Consider the following 20,109-nt stretch of genomic DNA (forward strand, 5'->3'; position numbering starts at 1 on the left):
GGAGACATAATCAATACACACCCATTATAAAGTCAGAAAAGGGCTGAAAAATCATAAAAGTTAAATTGCTGCAGAAAGCTGAATTATGCGGCAATAGTTGAGGGTTTTCTCAACATTGTAAAGTTGAAATGGTGTCTGGAGCTGAAAGTATGAGGAAGTTGAAGGATTTGAAAGTTGAAGAAGTTTAAGAGGATTTGAAAATATTCTCCATAGAGATCCCATTCAAAGAAAATTTGCAAAAAGCTTAATTCAAAAAGTTTAAGGGTTAGAAATATGAAGAGATATAGCAGACATGAGCTGAAAAAGCTTAACATTGTGATAGTTGAACGGTTGCTGTAGCTTAAAAAATGTGGAAAGAGTTAAGTAGCAAAAAGCGTATGGAAGAAATATAAAATAAAGAGGAATAAAGATTCGAAGAACAATAGTTGGAATGCTGTTAAGCATTCCAACTATTATATATATCGATCAAACCAGATGAAACCAATCAGCTCACTAAACTGCAAGCATGCTCATTACTAACTTTGCTTCTTTAGTCTTTGTGCGTCTCACCTCACAGGTTCTTGTGTATCCGGGTTAAAGTCGGTGTGGCGTGTCGTTTAAAGTCATATTACATTGTTATAAAGGCGGTACGGCGTGTCGTTTAAAGTCATATTACATTGTTATAAAGGCGGTACGGCGTGTCGTTTAAAGTCATATTACATTGTTATAAAGGCGGTACGGCGTGTCGTTTAAAGTCATATTACATTGTTATAAAGGCGGTACGGCGTGTCGTTTAAAGTCATTACATTGTTATAAAGTCGGTACGGCGTGTCGTTTAAAGTCATTACATTGTTATAAAGGCGGTGTGGCGTGTCGTTTAAAGTGATATTACATTGTTATAAAGGCGGTGTGGCGTGTAGTTTAAAGTCATTACATTGTTATAAAGGCGGTACGGTGTGTCGTTTAAAGTCATTACATTGTTATAAAGTCGGTACGGCGTGTCGTTTAGTCATTACATTGTTATAAAGGCGGTGTGGCGTGTCGTTTAAAGTGATATTACATTGTTATAAAGGCGGTGTGGCGTGTCGTTTAAAGTCATTACATTGTTATAAAGTCGGTACGGCGTGTCGTTTAAAGTCATTACATTGTTATAAAGGCGGTACGGTGTGTCGTTTAAAGTCATTACATTGTTATAAAGGCGGTGTGGCGTGTCGTTTAAAGTGATATTACATTGTTATAAAGGCGGTACGGCGTGTCGTTTAAAGTCATTACATTGTTATAAAGGCGGTACGGCGTGTCGTTTAGTCATTACATTGTTATAAAGGCGGTACGGCGTGTCGTTTAGTCATTACATTGTTATAAAGGCGGTGTGGCGTGTCGTTTAAAGTCATTACATTGTTATAAAGGCGGTGTGGCGTGTCGTTTAAAGTCATTACATTGTTATAAAGGCGGTACGGCGTGTCGTTTAGTCATTACATTGTTATAAAGGCGGTGTGGCGTGTCGTTTAAAGTCATTACATTGTTATAAAGTCGGTACGGCGTGTCGTTTAAAGTCATTACATTGTTATAAAGGCGGTACGGCGTGTCGTTTAAAGTCATTACATTGTTATAAAGGCGGTGTGGCGTGTCGTTTAAAGTGATATTACATTGTTATAAAGGCGGTACGGCGTGTCGTTTAGTCATTACATTGTTATAAAGGCGGTGTGGCGTGTCGTTTAAAGTCATTACATTGTTATAAAGTCGGTACGGCGTGTCGTTTAAAGTCATTACATTGTTATAAAGGCGGTGTGGCGTGTCGTTTAAAGTCATTACATTGTTATAAAGGCGGTACGGCGTGTCGTAAAAGGTCATAAAAAGAAACAGAACCTTTGATTGTCAAACATGTCCACTTTATTTTTCTTTTGTACATGAACATTTGTACAAAATGGTACTTTGCTTCTGTATTGTTCTAATAATGTACTACATATGTAGAGGGTTCTACTGTTTCCTGTTCTTTCTCTAAACGTTTCATCCAAAACGATGTCGACCTTAAATTAAACTCATGATCTTTAAATGTGAACCGACGTCTGTGATCAACACAAACATGAAATATGGAATAAAAGCTTCAAACAACAAAGAATCACGACAGAATATCAGCTGATGGTAAACAATGCTGTCATTTGTAAATAGTGGTGAGGGGCGTGGCCTCTCAGGAGGCGTGGTCTGTTGTGAGCGTGACAGATGAGAGGCGTGACCATGAGTCCATATACGTGTCAATATGGAAATAAAGCTCCTTTAGTTTCATATATTTTGTTCTTTAAACTATTTTATGAACGAGTTCAGTGAAGCAGCTCGTGAGACTTTCAATGTCTTAACGAGAAGCTTCGGTGCTCTGAACAAATGCCAATATGTGGAATATTACCCAGAATTCATCACATCTGTTCAATAAACATCAAACTGCATTTGATATGACAAAACATCCCAAAACACAAAACATATGTTTGTGACATCATTCAGTTCAACATCCTGAAATAGTCAAATAGAATTATATAACTCATAACGAGTTATAAAAGACTTTCTCTTTGAATCAGTGAACTACAGATCAGAGCGCAGAGCATCATGGGAAATCTGTGATTAAACTTCAGTTTTCTGCTTTTAAAAGATGTAAAATCTAGCTCCGCTTTCATTTTGGCGGGATGAAAACCTCAGACATGGTTTATGGAGTTCTGGTTCCTCCAGCAGCTGGAAACTTTGACCCACGGAGAACGTTTTGGCTTCTCTCATTGGCTGAACGTCGATGACGTCATCACTAACATTCAAATAAAACAGAACATAAATGACGGATGCTGATTGGACGTCTACATTCACTGTGTCTCCTCGTCATCATCATCATCGCAGAGCCGTGCTGACAGGTGATTGGTCGGCTCAGGTGGAGGGGGCGGGGCTCTGTGCTGCGGAGGAGCTCTTTTCCACAGCAGGAACTGAACGACCAGGACCTGGACCAGGATCAAGACCAGAACCAGGATCAGAACCAGGATCAGGAAGTGGAGCCAATATTGATCTTCTTTGTTTACATGCAGCTATTAAACATGTTTTTTTTAATTATTTACTTTACTCATAGTCAAGTCATTTGTTTTATAAATAAAATATAAAGACAACAGCTGTTAGACGATTGTGTGAAGACCAACGCTCCCTGAACGTCACACAGAGGGACCGTTATCATTTGAAGATCTTCTCTGTGAATGTGGTTCTAACGTGACCTCACTGAGGAACCGAAGCACAACGTTCCTTCACAGCTCCGAATGGTTCTGGAGAGGAAAAGGCCCGTTGGCGATGCGTTCAGGGACCTTCGGTCTTGGTGTGAACGAGGCTGCCTCCAGGCCACCTGGATGAACACAGATGCAGGTGTCGGAGGTGACGTCATCGTCACATGACCTGAACCGGGAGGCGGGACGGACGTCTGTGTGGCATCCTGCTCGTTAGTGGCCACCGGGGGTCAGACGGCTTCAACCTCCTCCAATCAGAGAGTCCAGCTCAGAAGGGACCGCCTCCCCCCGGTCAGAGGGCCTCCTGATTGGCTGTTAAGTACTCCTCGGCCCTCTTGTGAGCCTCCAGAGCTTTGATGGTGTAGACGTCCTGAGGAAGCTCAGACTTCCTCCTCATCAGGACCTTGTCCTTCTTCAGGTCCTTCAGACCCTGAGACAGGGGGGGCAGAACCAGACCAGGATCAGGGTACACTAAAGAGTGTATTAGAGACAGAGAGAGAGACAGACAGAGGGACAGAGAGAGACAGACAGAGGGACAGAGAGAGAGAGACAGAGAGACAGACAGAGAGACAGACAGACAGACAGACAGACAGACAGACAGACAGACAGACAGACAGACAGACAGACAGACAGACAGACAGACAGACAGACAGACAGACAGACAGACAGACAGACAGACAGACAGACAGACAGACAGAGACAGAGAGAGCGACAGACAGACAGAGAGACAGACAGACAGACAGAGAGAGCGACAGACAGACAGACAGAGAGAGCGACAGACAGACAGACACAGAGACAGAGACAGACAGAGAGACAGACAGAGACAGACAGAGAGACAGACAGACAGACAGAGAGAGCGACAGACAGACAGAGACACAGAGACAGAGACAGACAGAGAGACAGAGAGAGAGACAGACATAGAGACAGACAGACAGAGGCAGACAGAGACAGAGACAACAGAGAGACAGAGAGAGACAGATAGAGAGACAGACAGACAGAGAGACAGACAGACAGAGAGACATACAGACAGAGAGACAGACAGACAGAGAGACATACAGACAGAGAGACAGACAGAGAGAGAGACAGACAGACAGACAGACATAGAGACAGACAGACAGAGAGACAGACAGACAGAGAGACAGACTACCTGTGAGGCCTCACTCTCCACAGTCTTCTTTAACAGCTGGATGTCTTCAGCTGTTGGCGTCTCTGTTTCCATTGAGTACACCGCTACAGTACTATCACTGTACAACATGTACTGTAAATATACACAAAACAGTGAAACACTCATCATGTTCAACACTCATAATGTCAAATAAACAGTAAAAAGAAACAGAACTGACCTCTTCTTGTGGGTGGAGTCCTGGGCGGAGGGGGTGGAGCCTATTGCTCTGAAAGAAAGGAACAGTGAATTACATAAAGATCACTTAACACTAAAAGGGTTTTTTCAGCATAATGGGTACTTTTACTTTTCATACTTTAAGTACATTTTGCTGATAATATACTACTTATGCTGAGATGATGAGAGGATGAACTCCAGGAACATTTCCTACTGTTACACATCTTTCTCTATTAATATATACTTGCCACTTTAATAATATACTTGTTTTAACATACGGATATGCGTTTGTTTGTTTACCATATTTTACTGTACATTTTTAAATGATGTCATACTACCGTGTTTGTTTCTTGTTATGCACCATTCACCAAGTCAAATTCCTTGTATGCGTAACGTACTTGGCAATAAACGGTTCTGATTCTGATGACATATTCAATGCAGGACTTTTACTTGTAGTAGAGTATCTTCACTGAATATATAAATATACATAGATATATATAGATACATGTATGTGACAGTAGAGGGGAGTACCTGGGGGTTTTGTCTGGCCAGGTCCTCTATCTTGTGCCAGATCTGCTCTCTCTCCTTCAGCTTATATTTCTCTCTGCAGACAGAAGAGGATCAATCATTTGGTGACATGTGTCTGGTTTTGACTCAAACACTGGCGATGTGTTCTTACTTCTGTTTCTCGGCCTTGTACTGCTGCGTGCAGTCATCAAACAGCTTCTGGTTCATCTCCATGAAGAGCTTCAGAGCGTTGTAGATCAGACCGTGGATCGTCCTGAAGAACAGAACCAACAGTTTATCTACAGAACCACTTCAGTCCGTCTGTGGTATGAAGCCAGCATCACCTCTAATGTACTGAACATCAACCTGCAGTGATTGAGCAGTGTGTTGATCAGTGTGTTGATCAACACACTGATCAACACACTGATCATCACACTGATCAGTGTGTTGATCAGTGTGTTGATCAACACACTGATCAACACACTGATCAACACACTGATCAGTGTGTTGATCAGTGTGTTGATCAACACACTGATCAACACACTGATCATCACACTGATCAGTGTGTTGATCAGTGTGTTGATCAGTGTGTTGATCAGTGTGTTGATCAGTGTGTTGATCAGTGTGTTGATCAGTGTGTTGATCAGGGTGATGATCAGGGTGTTGATCAGTGTGTTGATCAGTGTGTTGATCAGTGTGTTGATCAGGGTGATGATCAGTGTGTTGATCAGTGTGTTGATCAGTGTGTTGATCAGGGTGTTGATCAGTGTGTTGATCAGTGTGTTGATCAGGGTGTTGATCAGTGTGCTGATCAGTGTGTTGATCAGGGTGTTGATCAGTGTGTTGATCAGGGTGATGATCAGGGTGTTGATCAGTGTGTTGATCAGTGTGCTGATCAGTGTGATGATCAGTGTGTTGATCAGGGTGTTGATCAGTGTGCTGATCAGTGTGTTGATCAGTGTGTTGATCAGTGTGTTGATCAGTGTGTTGATCAGTGTGTTGATCAGGGTGTTGATCAGTGTGTTGATCAGTGTGATGATCAGTGTGTTGATCAGGGTGATGATCAGTGTGTTGATCAGTGTGTTGATCAGGGTGTTGATCAGTGTGTTGATCAGTGTGCTGATCAGTGTGTTGATCAGTGTGATGATCAGTGTGATGATCAGGGTGTTGATCAGTGTGTTGATCAGGGTGTTGATCAGTGTGCTGATCAGTGTGTTGATCAGTGTGTTGATCAGTGTGTTGATCAGGGTGATGATCAGTGTGTTGATCAGTGTGATGATCAGTGTGTTGATCATCACACTGATCAGTGTGTTGATCAGGGTGATGATCAGTGTGTTGATCAGGGTGATGATCAGTGTGTTGATCAGGGTGTTGATCAGTGTGTGTGTGTTACTTGTTCCAGTGGCTCTTGGAGTTCTTGTAGAGGGCCGGGAACATGATGGGGAGGATCTTAGCAGCGTTGTCACTGATCAGACTCATGATGTACTCGTTGTTCCAGTAATATAGAGCCCGCTCTGCCACCTGTGACACAGTAATATGACTTCATCATCAGGTACACACATATTCATACATCAATATCATATATGATACATATTTATTTCACGTCAACACACCAAGGAACACGAAAATAAAGCTGATTCTAGTTCCGAGGTTTGAGGCAGTCGCTCTGGTGTGGTCCTGGGTCAGGTAGTGTGAGGTTGAGTTCTGATCTGGTTTATGTTCTGAGTCAGGTAGTGTGAGGTTCAGTTCTAATCTAGTGTCCTGGTCCTAGTCCTGGTACCTGGAAGTGTGGACTGGACACACACTTGGCCAGCTGTCTGAAGAGCGGCTCCTGGACCTTGACGAACTCCGAGGGCTCGATGACGTCCAGGATCTCCTCCAGCTCGTTGAGGAACATCACCTCTTTGGGACTGTGAGTCTTGGGCCAGAACTTCAGCAGACCTATGATCACCTGGAGGGGTCAGAGGTCACGGGGTCACCTGAAGGTTACACTCATCACATGTTGTCATGGAAACAGGAGGGAGACTCACCGGCTCTGTCAGACTGCTGTCTTTCTCCAGGAACTGGACCACACAGTACGCCAGCTGGAGGAGAGAGAGACAGGGAGACAGTGAGACAGGTAGGGAGACAGGTAGAGAGAGAGTGAGATAGAGAGATAGAGAAATAGAGAGATAGAGAGAGACAGACAGAGAGAGAAATAGAGAGATAGAGAGAGACAGACAGAGAGACAGACAGACAGACAGACCGACCTGTGGGTGGTAGACACTGAGAGACTTGACTTTATGAAGTGGCAGCAGAACTCTGATGAGAAACATCTTGTGTTCTTCTTTCAGAGGGAGAGCGAAGCCGTTGATGATGCTGAGAGAGAGAGACAGTTAACATCGTCATGACGACCAATATGTGTGTTACCCATCGTCATGACGACCAACGTGTGTGTGTTACACATCGTCATGACGACCAACGTGCGTGTGTTACCTCCCCAGGATCTCCAGCAGTTCAGCGATGCCGTTGTGATGTTCTGTCTCATAGATGAATCTGTAGAACAGAAGATCAATCGATGATCACACAGAAGGTTGTTGATCAATAGACGATCACACAGAAGGTTGTTGATCAATAGACGATCACACAGAAGGTTGTTGATCAATAGACGATCACACAGAAGGTTGTTGATCAATAGACGATCACACAGAAGGTTGTTGATCAATAGACGATCACACAGAAGGTTGTTGATCAATAGACGATCACACAGAAGGTTGTTGATCAATAGACGATCACACAGAAGGTTGTTGATCAATAGACGATCACACAGAAGGTTGTTGATCAATAGATGATCACACAGAAGGTTATTGATCAATAGATGATCACACAGAAGGTTGTTGATCAATAGACGATCACACAGAAGGTTATTGATCAATAGACGATCACACAGAAGGTTATTGATCAATAGATGATCACACAGAAGGTTATTGATCAATAGATGATCACACAGAAGGTTGTTGATCAATAGACGATCATACAGAAGGTTGATCAATAGACGATCACACAGAAGGTTATTGATCAATAGATGATCACACAGAAGGTTATTGATCAATAGATGATCACACAGAAGGTTATTGATCAATAGATGATCACACAGAAGGTTATTGATCAATAGACGATCACACAGAAGGTTATTGATCAATAGATGATCACACAGAAGGTTATTGATCAATAGACGATCATACAGAAGGTTGATCAATAGATGATCACACAGAAGGTTATTGATCAATAGATGATCATACAGAAGGTTATTGATCAATAGACGATCACACAGAAGGTTATTGATCAATAGATGATCACACAGAAGGTTGTTGATCAATAGACGATCATACAGAAGGTTGATCAATAGATGATCACACAGAAGGTTGTTGATCAATAGACGATCACACAGAAGGTTATTGATCAATAGACGATCACACAGAAGGTTGTTGATCAATAGACGATCACACAGAAGGTTATTGATCAATAGACGATCACACAGAAGGTTATTGATCAATAGATGATCACACAGAAGGTTATTGATCAATAGATGATCACACAGAAGGTTGTTGATCAATAGACGATCATACAGAAGGTTGATCAATAGACGATCACACAGAAGGTTATTGATCAATAGATGATCACACAGAAGGTTATTGATCAATAGATGATCACACAGAAGGTTATTGATCAATAGACGATCACACAGAAGGTTATTGATCAATAGATGATCACACAGAAGGTTATTGATCAATAGACGATCATACAGAAGGTTGATCAATAGATGATCACACAGAAGGTTATTGATCAATAGATGATCATACAGAAGGTTATTGATCAATAGACGATCACACAGAAGGTTATTGATCAATAGATGATCACACAGAAGGTTGTTGATCAATAGACGATCATACAGAAGGTTGATCAATAGACGATCACACAGAAGGTTATTGATCAATAGACGATCACACAGAAGGTTATTGATCAATAGACGATCACACATGTTATTGATCAATAGACGATCATACAGAAGGTTATTGATCAATAGATGATCACACAGAAGGTTGTTGATCAATAGACGATCATACAGAAGGTTATTGATCAATAGATGATCACACAGAAGGTTATTGATCAATAGATGATCACACAGAAGGTTGTTGATCAATAGATGATCACACAGAAGGTTATTGATCAATAGACGATCATACAGAAGGTTGATCAATAGACGATCACACAGAAGGTTGTTGATCAATAGACGATCACACAGGTTATTGATCAATAGACGATCATACAGAAGGCTATTGATCAATAGATGATCACACAGAAGGTTGTTGATCAATAGACGATCACACAGAAGGTTGTTGATCAATAGACGATCACACAGAAGGTTGTTGATCAATAGACGATCACACAGAAGGTTGTTGATCAATAGACGATCATACAGAAGGTTGATCAATAGACGATCACACAGAAGGTTATTGATCAATAGATGATCACACAGAAGGTTGTTGATCAATAGACGATCATACAGAAGGTTGTTGATCAATAGACGATCACACAGAAGGTTATTGATCAATAGATGATCACACAGAAGGTTGTTGATCAACAGATGATCACACAGAAGGTTATTGATCAATAGACGATCATACAGAAGGTTGATCAATAGATGATCACACAGAACGTTATTGATCAATAGACGATCATACAGAAGGTTGATCAATAGATGATCATACAGAAGGTTGTTGATCAATAGACGATCATACAGAAGGTTGATCAATAGATGATCATACAGAAGGTTGTTGATCAATAGACTATCATACAGAAGGTTGTTGATCAATAGATGATCACACAGAAGGTTATTGATCAATAGATGATCATACAGAAGGTTGTTGATCAATAGACGATCATACAGAAGGTTATTGATCAATAGATGATCACACAGAAGGTTGTTGATCAATAGACGATCACGCAGAAGGTTATTGATCAATAGACGATCATACAGAACGTTATTGATCAACAGATGATCACACAGACTAATATTGATAGCAGACGGATATTGATCCTGACCTGTAGAAGATGTTGTTGATCTGGCGCCTGATGTAGGCTCGGAGGCCCAGGAACTTTCCGTAGATGCGGTGCAGGATGGTCTTCAGGAAGTCTCTCTCTCTGGGGTCCTCACTGTCAAACAGCTCCAGCAGCTTGGAAACAAACGTTAAAGTCAAACCTCTCCTCCTCTTCTTCTCAACATGCGCCTCTGTTCTATAGATGTCACATCTTACCGACATCACAAACTTATGGTCCATGTGTTTCTTGGCCACGTTGGGCTGGAAGTCTGGAGACTCCAGGAAGCGAAGGAAGAACTCGTAGACGAGCTGTGGACATGACAACATGACAACACCAACGATGTCCAATCAGGACCAATCATATGGAGCTGTGGGAGGGGCTAAAAAAAGGATCTAAAATCGACATTTCTTTGTCAATGTTTGGGGGGAAAAAATATTCTCTGAGACGCTTTACTGCTTGAGTACTTTTAATTTGAATATTCTAAGTACTGGTTATACTCACACAACCTACTTTTACTGAAGTTACATTTTCAATGCAGAACTTTTAGGAAAAGGCCGAATCTCTGGGACTCAGATCACAATGCGATTATAAAAACATTATTTTAGGACATGGCGTGAGGAGGGCCACGTGATGCGAAGGCGGTAGGAGCGCCGGACAGGAGCTCACGGACTGAACACTTTTTTGAACATTTCAGGTACAGCTTAACATTAATAAAATACGGAGACTGAAGTAGTAAAGTCACTGCAGGATCTTTGGGGGGGAAACTGAAAAAGACGAACCGGACGGTCCAGACTTCGAAAAACTTACTTAGTGTACTTTCACTGCAGTAAAGGTACTCTCTGTGTGTACTTTCACTGCAGTAAAGGTACTCTGTGTGTACTTTCACTGCAGTAAAGGTACTCTGTGTGTACTTTCACTGCAGTAAAGGTACTCTGTGTGTACTTTCACTACAGTAAAGGTACTCTCTGTGTGTACTTTCACTGCAGTAAAGGTACTCTGTGTGTACTTTCACTACAGTAAAGGTACTCTGTGTGTACTTTCACTACAGTAAAGGTACTCTCTGTGTGTACTTTCACTACAGTAAAGGTACTCTGTGTGTACTTTCACTCCAGTAAAGGTACTCTCTGTGTACTTTCACTACAGTAAAGGTACTCTGTGTGTACTTTCACTGCAGTAAAGGTACTCTCTGTGTGTACTTTCACTACAGTAAAGGTACTCTGTGTGTACTTTCACTACAGTAAAGGTACTCTCTGTGTGTACTTTCGCTACAGTAAAGGTACTCTGTGTGTACTTTCGCTACAGTAAAGGTACTCTGTGTGTACTTTCACTACAGTAAAGGTACTCTCTGTGTGTACTTTCACTCCAGTAAAGGTACTCTCTGTGTGTACTTTCACTGCAGTAAAGGTACTCTGTGTGTACTTTCACTACAGTAAAGGTACTCTCTGTGTGTACTTTCACTACAGTAAAGGTACTCTCTGTGTGTACTTTCACTACAGTAAAGGTACTCTCTGTGTGTACTTTCACTACAGTAAAGGTACTCTGTGTGTACTTTCACTGCAGTAAAGGTACTCTGTGTGTACTTTCACTGCAGTAAAGGTACTCTGTGTGTACTTTCACTACAGTAAAGGTACTCTCTGTGTGTACTTTCACGACAGTAAAGGTACTCTGTGTGTACTTTCACTACAGTAAAGGTACTCTGTGTGTACTTTCACTACAGTAAAGGTACTCTCTGTGTGTACTTTCACTACAGTAAAGGTACTCTCTGTGTGTACTTTCACTACAGTAAAGGTACTCTGTGTGTACTTTCACTACAGTAAAGGTACTCTGTGTGTACTTTCACAACAGTAAAGGTACTCTGGGTGTACTTTCACTACAGTAAAGGTACTCTGTGTGTACTTTCACTACAGTAAAGGTACTCTCTGTGTGTACTTTCGCTACAGTAAAGGTACTCTGTGTGTACTTTCACTACAGTAAAGGTACTCTGTGTGTACTTTCACTACAGTAAAGGTACTCTGTGTGTACTTTCACTACAGTAAAGGTACTCTGTGTGTACTTTCACTCCAGTAAAGGTACTCTCTGTGTGTACTTTCACTGCAGTAAAGGTACTCTCTGTGTGTACTTTCACTGCAGTAAAGGTACTCTCTGTGTGTACTTTCACTACAGTAAAGGTACTCTGTGTGTACTTTCACTACAGTAAAGGTACTCTCTGTGTGTACTTTCACTACAGTAAAGGTACTCTCTGTGTGTACTTTCACTACAGTAAAGGTACTCTCTGTGTGTACTTTCACTACAGTAAAGGTACTCTCTGTGTGTACTTTCACTACAGTAAAGGTACTGTGTGTACTTTCACTGCAGTAAAGGTACTCTGTGTGTACTTTCACTGCAGTAAAGGTACTCTGTGTGTACTTTCACTACAGTAAAGGTACTCTCTGTGTGTACTTTCACTACAGTAAAGGTACTCTGTGTGTACTTTCACTACAGTAAAGGTACTCTGTGTGTACTTTCACTACAGTAAAGGTACTCTCTGTGTGTACTTTCACTACAGTAAAGGTACTCTCTGTGTGTACTTTCACTACAGTAAAGGTACTCTGTGTGTACTTTCACTACAGTAAAGGTACTCTGTGTGTACTTTCACAACAGTAAAGGTACTCTGGGTGTACTTTCACTACAGTAAAGGTACTCTGTGTGTACTTTCACTGCAGTAAAGGTACTCTGGGTGTACTTTCACTACAGTAAAGGTACTCTCTGTGTGTACTTTCACTACAGTAAAGGTACTCTGTGTGTACTTTCACTGCAGTAAAGGTACTCTGGGTGTACTTTCACTACAGTAAAGGTACTCTGTGTGTACTTTCACTACAGTAAAGGTACTCTGTGTGTACTTTCACTACAGTAAAGGTACTCTGTGTGTACTTTCACTACAGTAAAGGTACTCTGTGTGTGTACTTTCACTACAGTAAAGGTACTCTCTGGGTGTACTTTCACTACAGTAAAGGTACTCTGTGTGTACTTTCACTACAGTAAAGGTACTCTCTGTGTGTACTTTCGCTACAGTAAAGGTACTCTGTGTGTACTTTCGCTACAGTAAAGGTACTCTGTGTGTACTTTCGCTACAGTAAAGGTACTCTCTGTGTGTACTTTCACTCCAGTAAAGGTACTCTCTGTGTGTACTTTCACTGCAGTAAAGGTACTCTCTGTGTGTACTTTCACTACAGTAAAGGTACTCTGTGTGTACTTTCACTACAGTAAAGGTACTCTCTATGTGTACTTTCACTACAGTAAAGGTACTCTCTGTGTGTACTTTCACTACAGTAAAGGTACTCTCTGTGTGTACTTTCACTACAGTAAAGGTACTGTGTGTACTTTCACTGCAGTAAAGGTACTCTGTGTGTACTTTCACTGCAGTAAAGGTACTCTGTGTGTACTTTCACTACAGTAAAGGTACTCTCTGTGTGTACTTTCACTACAGTAAAGGTACTCTGTGTGTACTTTCACTACAGTAAAGGTACTCTGTGTGTACTTTCACTACAGTAAAGGTACTCTCTGTGTGTACTTTCACTACAGTAAAGGTACTCTCTGTGTGTACTTTCACTACAGTAAAGGTACTCTCTGTGTGTACTTTCACTACAGTAAAGGTACTCTGTGTGTACTTTCACTACAGTAAAGGTACTCTGTGTGTACTTTCACAACAGTAAAGGTACTCTGGGTGTACTTTCACTACAGTAAAGGTACTCTGTGTGTACTTTCACTGCAGTAAAGGTACTCTGGGTGTACTTTCACTACAGTAAAGGTACTCTCTGTGTGTACTTTCACTACAGTAAAGGTACTCTGTGTGTACTTTCACTGCAGTAAAGGTACTCTGGGTGTACTTTCACTACAGTAAAGGTACTCTGTGTGTACTTTCACTACAGTAAAGGTACTCTGTGTGTACTTTCACTACAGTAAAGGTACTCTGTGTGTACTTTCACTACAGTAAAGGTACTCTGTGTGTACTTTCACTACAGTAAAGGTACTCTGTGTGTACTTTCACTACAGTAAAGGTACTCTGTGTGTGTACTTTCACTACAGTAAAGGTACTCTCTGTGTGTACTTTCACTACAGTAAAGGTACTCTGTGTGTACTTTCACTACAGTAAAGGTACTTGGTGTGTACTTTCACTACAGTAAAGGTACTCTGTGTGTGTACTTTCACTACAGTAAAGGTACTCTGTGTGTACTTTCACTGCAGTAAAGGTACTCTCTGTGTGTACTTTCACTACAGTAAAGGTACTCTGTGTGTGTACTTTCACTACAGTAAAGGTACTCTGTGTGTGTACTTTCACTACAGTAAAGGTACTCTGTGTGTGTACTTTCACTACAGTAAAGGTACTCTGTGTGTGTACTTTCACTGCAGTAAAGGTACTCTGTGTGTACTTTCACTACAGTAAAGGTACTCTGTGTGTACTTTCACTACAGTAAAGGTACTCTGTGTGTATTTGTACCTGCAGGTGAGGCCATGCAGCCTCCAGCGTTGGTTCGTCCTCTTCAGGGTCAAACTCTGCTCCGGTCGGGTTTGAGGACGGAGGAAGTGTCCGGAACAAGTTCACTGAAAACTGAACACACACACACACACACACACAGGTGGTGAATGTGTGTGTGTGTGTGTGTATATATATATATATATTAGGGGTGTAACGGTTCACAAAATCCATGGTTGGGTTGGGTTCGATACAGTGGAGTCACGGTTCGGTACGGTTCGGTACAGTAGAAAACTATAAATGCAGAGAAATGTACTTTATTTTTAAATATATTTATTCATTACAACTAACATCATGAAGTAATTCTTTGACTTTGAACAATGATGGAACTATACCTGAGTGACTCGTCTTCTGGGGTGTTTTCTTAGCAACACATCAGCATAAAAAACAAAAACTGCTCCTTAATGTGATGTAGTATTGTTACTTACATCTTGCAAAACAGATTTTAATCTCAATGGGACTACCTGCTTAAATAAAGGTTTAAAAAATAAAAAAATAAATTTTTATTTTTTATTCAAACGTATTCGGTTCGTCATGCGTCGGAACGGTTCAATACGAATACGCGTATCGTTACACCCCTACTATGTGTGTGTGTGTGTGTACTCTCACCATGAACACGGCCTCTGGGTAGATGATCTCCGTCACCACATCACTACTGTGAGTGATGTACTCCACCATCTCGTTGAGTCCGGCTCTCTTCACCTCTTTGTACTTCAGGTCGCTGAGCGGGTCGCTGACGAAGTCGAACAGGACACAGCACTGATGGAGCTTCTGCACGAACAGCTCCTCCCTCTCCACCGGGGGGGAGTCTGGGGGGAGAGGGAGGTCCACAGAGTATGACATACATACATACGTGTTGCTTTAGTTTATCTAAACTTCTCTGTAGCATCTGTTAGCTTGTGTTGCTTTAGTTTATCTAAACTTCTCTGTAGCATCTGTTAGCTTGTGTTGCTTTAGTTTATCTAAACTTCTCTGTAGCATGTTAGCTTGTGTTGCTTTAGTTTATCTAAACTTCTCTGTAGCATCTGTTAGCTTGTGTTGCTTTAGTTTATCTAAACTTCTCTGTAGCATCTGTTAGCTTGTGTTGCTTTAGTTTATCTAAACTTCTCTGTAGCGTCTGTTAGCTTGTGTTGCTTTAGTTTATCTAAACTTCTCTGTAGCATGTTAGCTTGTGTTGCTTTAGTTTATCTAAACTTCTCTGTAGCATCTGTTAGCTTGTGTTGCTTGAGTTTATCTAAACTTCTCTGTAGCATCTGTTAGCTTGTGTTGCTTGAGTTTATCTAAACTTCTCTGTAGCATCTGTTAGCTTGTGTTGCTTTAGTTTATCTAAACTTCTCTGTAGCGTCTGTTAGCTTGTGTTGCTTTAGTTTATCTAAACTTCTCTGTAGCATGTTAGCTTGTGTTGCTTTAGTTTATCTAAACTTCTCTGTAGCATGTTAGCTTGTGTTGCTTTAGTTTATCTAAACTTCTCTGTAGCATCTGTTAGCTTGTGTTGCTTGAGTTTATCTAAACTTCTCTGTAGCATGTTAGCTTGTGTTGCTTTAGTTTATCTAAACTTCTCTGTAGCATGTTAGCTTGTGTTGCTTTAGTTTATCTAAACTTCTCTGTAGCATCTGTTAGCTTGTGTTGCTTTAGTTTATCTAAACTTCTCTGTAGCATGTTAGCTTGTGTTGCTTTAGTTTATCTAAACTTCTCCCACACGCTGCACCAACGCAGTCTGAAGACTTCCTCCACCGTGTGTTTGGGTGATTTGCTGCATCAACGGTGTGTATTGCATTTTTTTTTAATGCGTTAATGCTTGATAAAATAATTGTTGGCATTCATGAATGAATGCATTAACACGATAATAAGGCGTTGACTTGCCCAGCACCATATATATACTTCCAGCCTCTCTGCTCTGTGTTCAGCAGCCTGAAGGGAACTCACTTTATTAACTTCACAGATTTAAAGTCAAAGTGTCGCTGGTTTGTTGTCACATGACTGTTGGTCTCAGATGAATCAATCATGACTTCATAGCTTCTCTGAGGCGCTCACACTTTAATGTTTTACACAATCTGGTTAAAGTCAATGCTTTATTTTTAAATGAGACGAGAAGAATGAAACGTTGATGATGAAATATCACTATTTTAAGCTCAGTTTCGTTCATCACACGTGATGTGTTCAAGGACCGTCGGACAGATGAGAACCTGACGATCACATGTTGTTTACAGCCTCAGTGTGTTGTGTATTGATCACAGACTCACCTTTGAGAGCAGGTAACTTCTGCAGCTCCCTGTTCTTGGTGAGGCTGAAGCGGGAGGAGCTCTGGCGGCGCTCCTTCTTCACCAGCTGAGGACCTCCAGAGTACTTGATCTTGTTCAGCTGGGTGGGAGGGGGGGTGCTGTTACTGGGACGCTTACTCCCGCTCTGCTGCTGCTGGGACTGAACACACACACACAGTGAAGCATTCTGGGAGCTGTAGTCCTGTGTTTTGACACCATTAACCATTAAAAGTGGTCCTGAAGGATTGAAGGACTGAATGGACTGTACTTGTAATGGTAAAGCTCCTTTCTAGTCTCTCGACCAATGACAGTGCTTTAACATGTTCACACCCTGATGGGAGGAGCCAATATGGCAGGAGATATGTTTTACACATATGATGAAGTCACATGTGAGTGTTTACATTCAAACACTCACCTCATCTGAGTTCTCTGCAGCAGCCTCTTTGCCCCCCCCACCGCCACTGTTGCTGTTCTTCATGCCGCTTTTAACACATTTAGCCGTTTCCTGTTGACACACAAGACAACAGGAAGTAAACATCAGTTCAAACTGTATTTTACAGATGGAACTTGTTTGTGTATAAAAGGAGATCAGGGCCCGGTTCCTCGTACGTGTCTAACTGAGTTAGCCGGATACTTTTCAGGATAAGATGACATAAATTAGGCTTTTCGGTTCCACGAAGCAAGTTTGGCAAAATCACCATGGCAACACATCCAAAAGCTTGAACCTGCTCCAGCGCAGGCTGACTGAAGGGAGCTGGATAAGCTGCCACTCCCCCGGAAAACATGGCCGCTCCCGTCACATACGGTAGTCTGATGCGCTTGCGCATATACTGGGGGTTATACGGGAGTTGATGAAATGCATGTAAAGTGAGACACACGTGATCCTTAAAAGCAGCAGAGCAAACTAAGAAGCCTCTGTTGCATTAATGTGCAGCTCCCTTCCTCAGAGATCCACTGATGAAGGAGGATATTAGTTAGATGAGCGTTTTATAGGGAGAGACTTCTTCCACATCGCCAAGATCCGTCATCACATCACGATGACTTCCTGTACGAGCGCTGTCCATTCTGCCCACAAGGAATCATTTCTTTCCAGAGCTTCTGGAGCAGACATTGAACACCACACTGCCTGTCCCACAGACTGGATGCAGCCTTGAGCTGTTGTGCGAGTGCTGCGTTGTTGTAGTGTCGGCGATGCGGAGAACATGGGGAAAGCCGCTGCATGCCGCGCTGTTGGTCAAGTTGATTTGGCGCTTAATAAACTTACGGATGTGTTCATCACGTCACCATGGCACATATTGTGCTGACTCAGCATTCTGAGTCATGTGTGTGTGCTTAGTGTGTACTTGCTCTCATGTCCTCTTGATGGCTGGTTGCATACATGAGGTTAAAGCACTCATAATGATATGAGTGTTATTAGTACAGCAGCACATCATTACTGTAGAACATGATGAAGGTGGATCATGATGAGAACACAGAGAATCACACACTATTGATCTTCACTGCTTCAGTTGATTGAATGTCTGATGATGAATAACACACACACACATACTGATCCGCCCACACACACACATTCACACTGCTAGTTCTACATGTGATCTACACACACATTCATGATCATCTCCTGCTCGTCAGCGGAGGACAAAGAGGCTCTTTCTGTGACTTTATTTCACATTGGACTGTTAGAACATCATGGTTTGGGTGATCCACGCTTCCCCCTTTAGAAGTAGGACGGGCACGCGCAATCATCCTGATCCTGATCGTCTGGGTCGCATTAACGAGACTGTTTGAGAGGATCAGCCTCGGAGAAACCGAGATAGCCTGACTTCAATCATCTCCTTCATTTAGGCTGCTGAAGGACATTTGATCGACTTAGTGAACCACTACGAGGAACTGGACCCTGTTGCTCCACTGATCCATTCATACACAAACCAGATCAATACTTTAACAAATACAAATCTGTTCTTCAGTCCAAAACACAAAGATAATGACAAAATATATTTGGTATTTTTTATGAATCTAACAATAATGTGATAACAAAACTAGTTTTGACTGGTTAACTGATCTAAACCACTAGGACTCCAATGCAAACTAGCTTTAGCCATATGTAGATTTAGATGTATGTAGCTTTAGCCGCATCTCGCTAGCTTTATCCACATCTAGCTAGCTTTAGCCACATCTAGCTTTAGCCACATCTAGCTTCATCCACATATCCACTTAGCACAGATATGGGATCAACTGACACTCGTGATGACGTCACCTCAAACATCTGTGATGAAACAGAAATAATCTGCAGAATAAGACTGAGCTTCAACATTTCTGCATCAATAATTATAATATATATATATATATATATATATATATATATATATGTATATATATTATATATGTATATATATTATATTTATATATATATATATATATATTATATATATATATTATATATATATATTATATATATATATATTATATATATATTATATATATATATATTATATATATAACGAGTACTTCTACTGTTGGTCCTTCCAGAACGTTTTGATGATGACATCGACAGTACTTCTACACTGAGGTATTACTCGTTAAAGAGTGTATAAAGTACACACTACTCTCTGGTCAGATGCTCTTCACATGATTCTGATAATAAAATCAGTCTGGCGGAGCTAACGGCTAACAGCTGGTTAGCATCACAAATGTTATGTTTAAATTAATGACGTTACACTATTATATATAAATATATATTACATATAATATATAATATCTACTAATGTTAAATGAATCAAGATAAACGTTACAGGCAGCGACAAACAGCACATTCTACCAGCTAGCGTTAGTTAGCATTGATGCTCCATGCCAGTTAACGCCTCACCAGCCATTAGCTTAGCGGTCCCCTGCTAGCTGGGCCTCAGCAAGTTAGCTTGATGTGTTAGCATGTAAGCCGCTAACTGTCCTCGATGAAATATAAAGTAATCTATAAATAACGTCCGTTTCAAAGCCGCCATGTTTATACCTAAACTGAGAGAAGACTCCGGCTCACCTTCTCCTTCTTAGTTTTGTTGGGCATAGTGTCTGGAGGAGTATGGATGTTTCCACCGTGGCTCCGTGATGATGTTCCCCGGGAATCAGCGGCTGTCACTCGGTCTGTCTCAGCTCCGGTCCGGGCCATCCGATTGGCTGCTGAGGCGG

General features: G+C 41.4%; 1 protein-coding gene across 2 annotated transcripts; it reads right to left on the reverse strand.

The window, feature by feature from the left end:
- Nucleotides 1-1,870: 1,870 nt before the first annotated feature.
- Nucleotides 1,871-20,071, reverse strand: ppp2r5d (protein phosphatase 2, regulatory subunit B', delta). 2 transcript variants are annotated; one of them, XM_079280513.1, is made up of 17 exons: nt 19,961-20,071; nt 17,342-17,431; nt 16,909-17,086; nt 15,275-15,474; nt 14,630-14,740; nt 10,368-10,460; nt 10,156-10,286; nt 7,546-7,605; nt 7,320-7,428; nt 7,101-7,154; nt 6,851-7,021; nt 6,464-6,591; nt 5,243-5,344; nt 5,095-5,167; nt 4,568-4,615; nt 4,372-4,482; nt 1,871-3,654 (listed from the first exon to the last, which is right to left on the reverse strand). In XM_079280513.1, the coding sequence occupies exons 1-17, from the start codon at nt 19,985-19,987 to the stop codon at nt 3,517-3,519; spliced, it is 1,824 nt and encodes a 607-aa protein (XP_079136639.1). In that variant the 5' UTR covers nt 19,988-20,071; the 3' UTR covers nt 1,871-3,516. The 2 variants fall into 2 exon arrangements, with proteins under 2 accessions (XP_079136639.1, XP_079136640.1); XM_079280514.1 differs by lacking the exon at nt 10,368-10,460.
- Nucleotides 20,072-20,109: the final 38 nt, after the last annotated feature.

The sequence above is a fragment of the Melanostigma gelatinosum genome (genome assembly GCF_949748355.1).
Source record: "Melanostigma gelatinosum genome assembly, chromosome: 12".
NCBI classification, from domain to species: domain Eukaryota; kingdom Metazoa; phylum Chordata; class Actinopteri; order Perciformes; family Zoarcidae; genus Melanostigma; species Melanostigma gelatinosum.

Excerpts from the sequence above, each read along its gene's own strand:
- ppp2r5d (XM_079280513.1), bottom strand. The coding sequence starts at position 19,987 with ATGCCCAACAAAACTAAGAAGGAGAAG. Across the intron at positions 5,168-5,242 it reads TACAAGGCCGAGAAACAGAA|AGAGAAATATAAGCTGAAGG; the intron begins GTAAGAACACAT and ends TTCTGTCTGCAG. Across the intron at positions 3,655-4,371 it reads TGGAGAGTGAGGCCTCACAG|GGTCTGAAGGACCTGAAGAA; the intron begins GTAGTCTGTCTC and ends CCCCTGTCTCAG.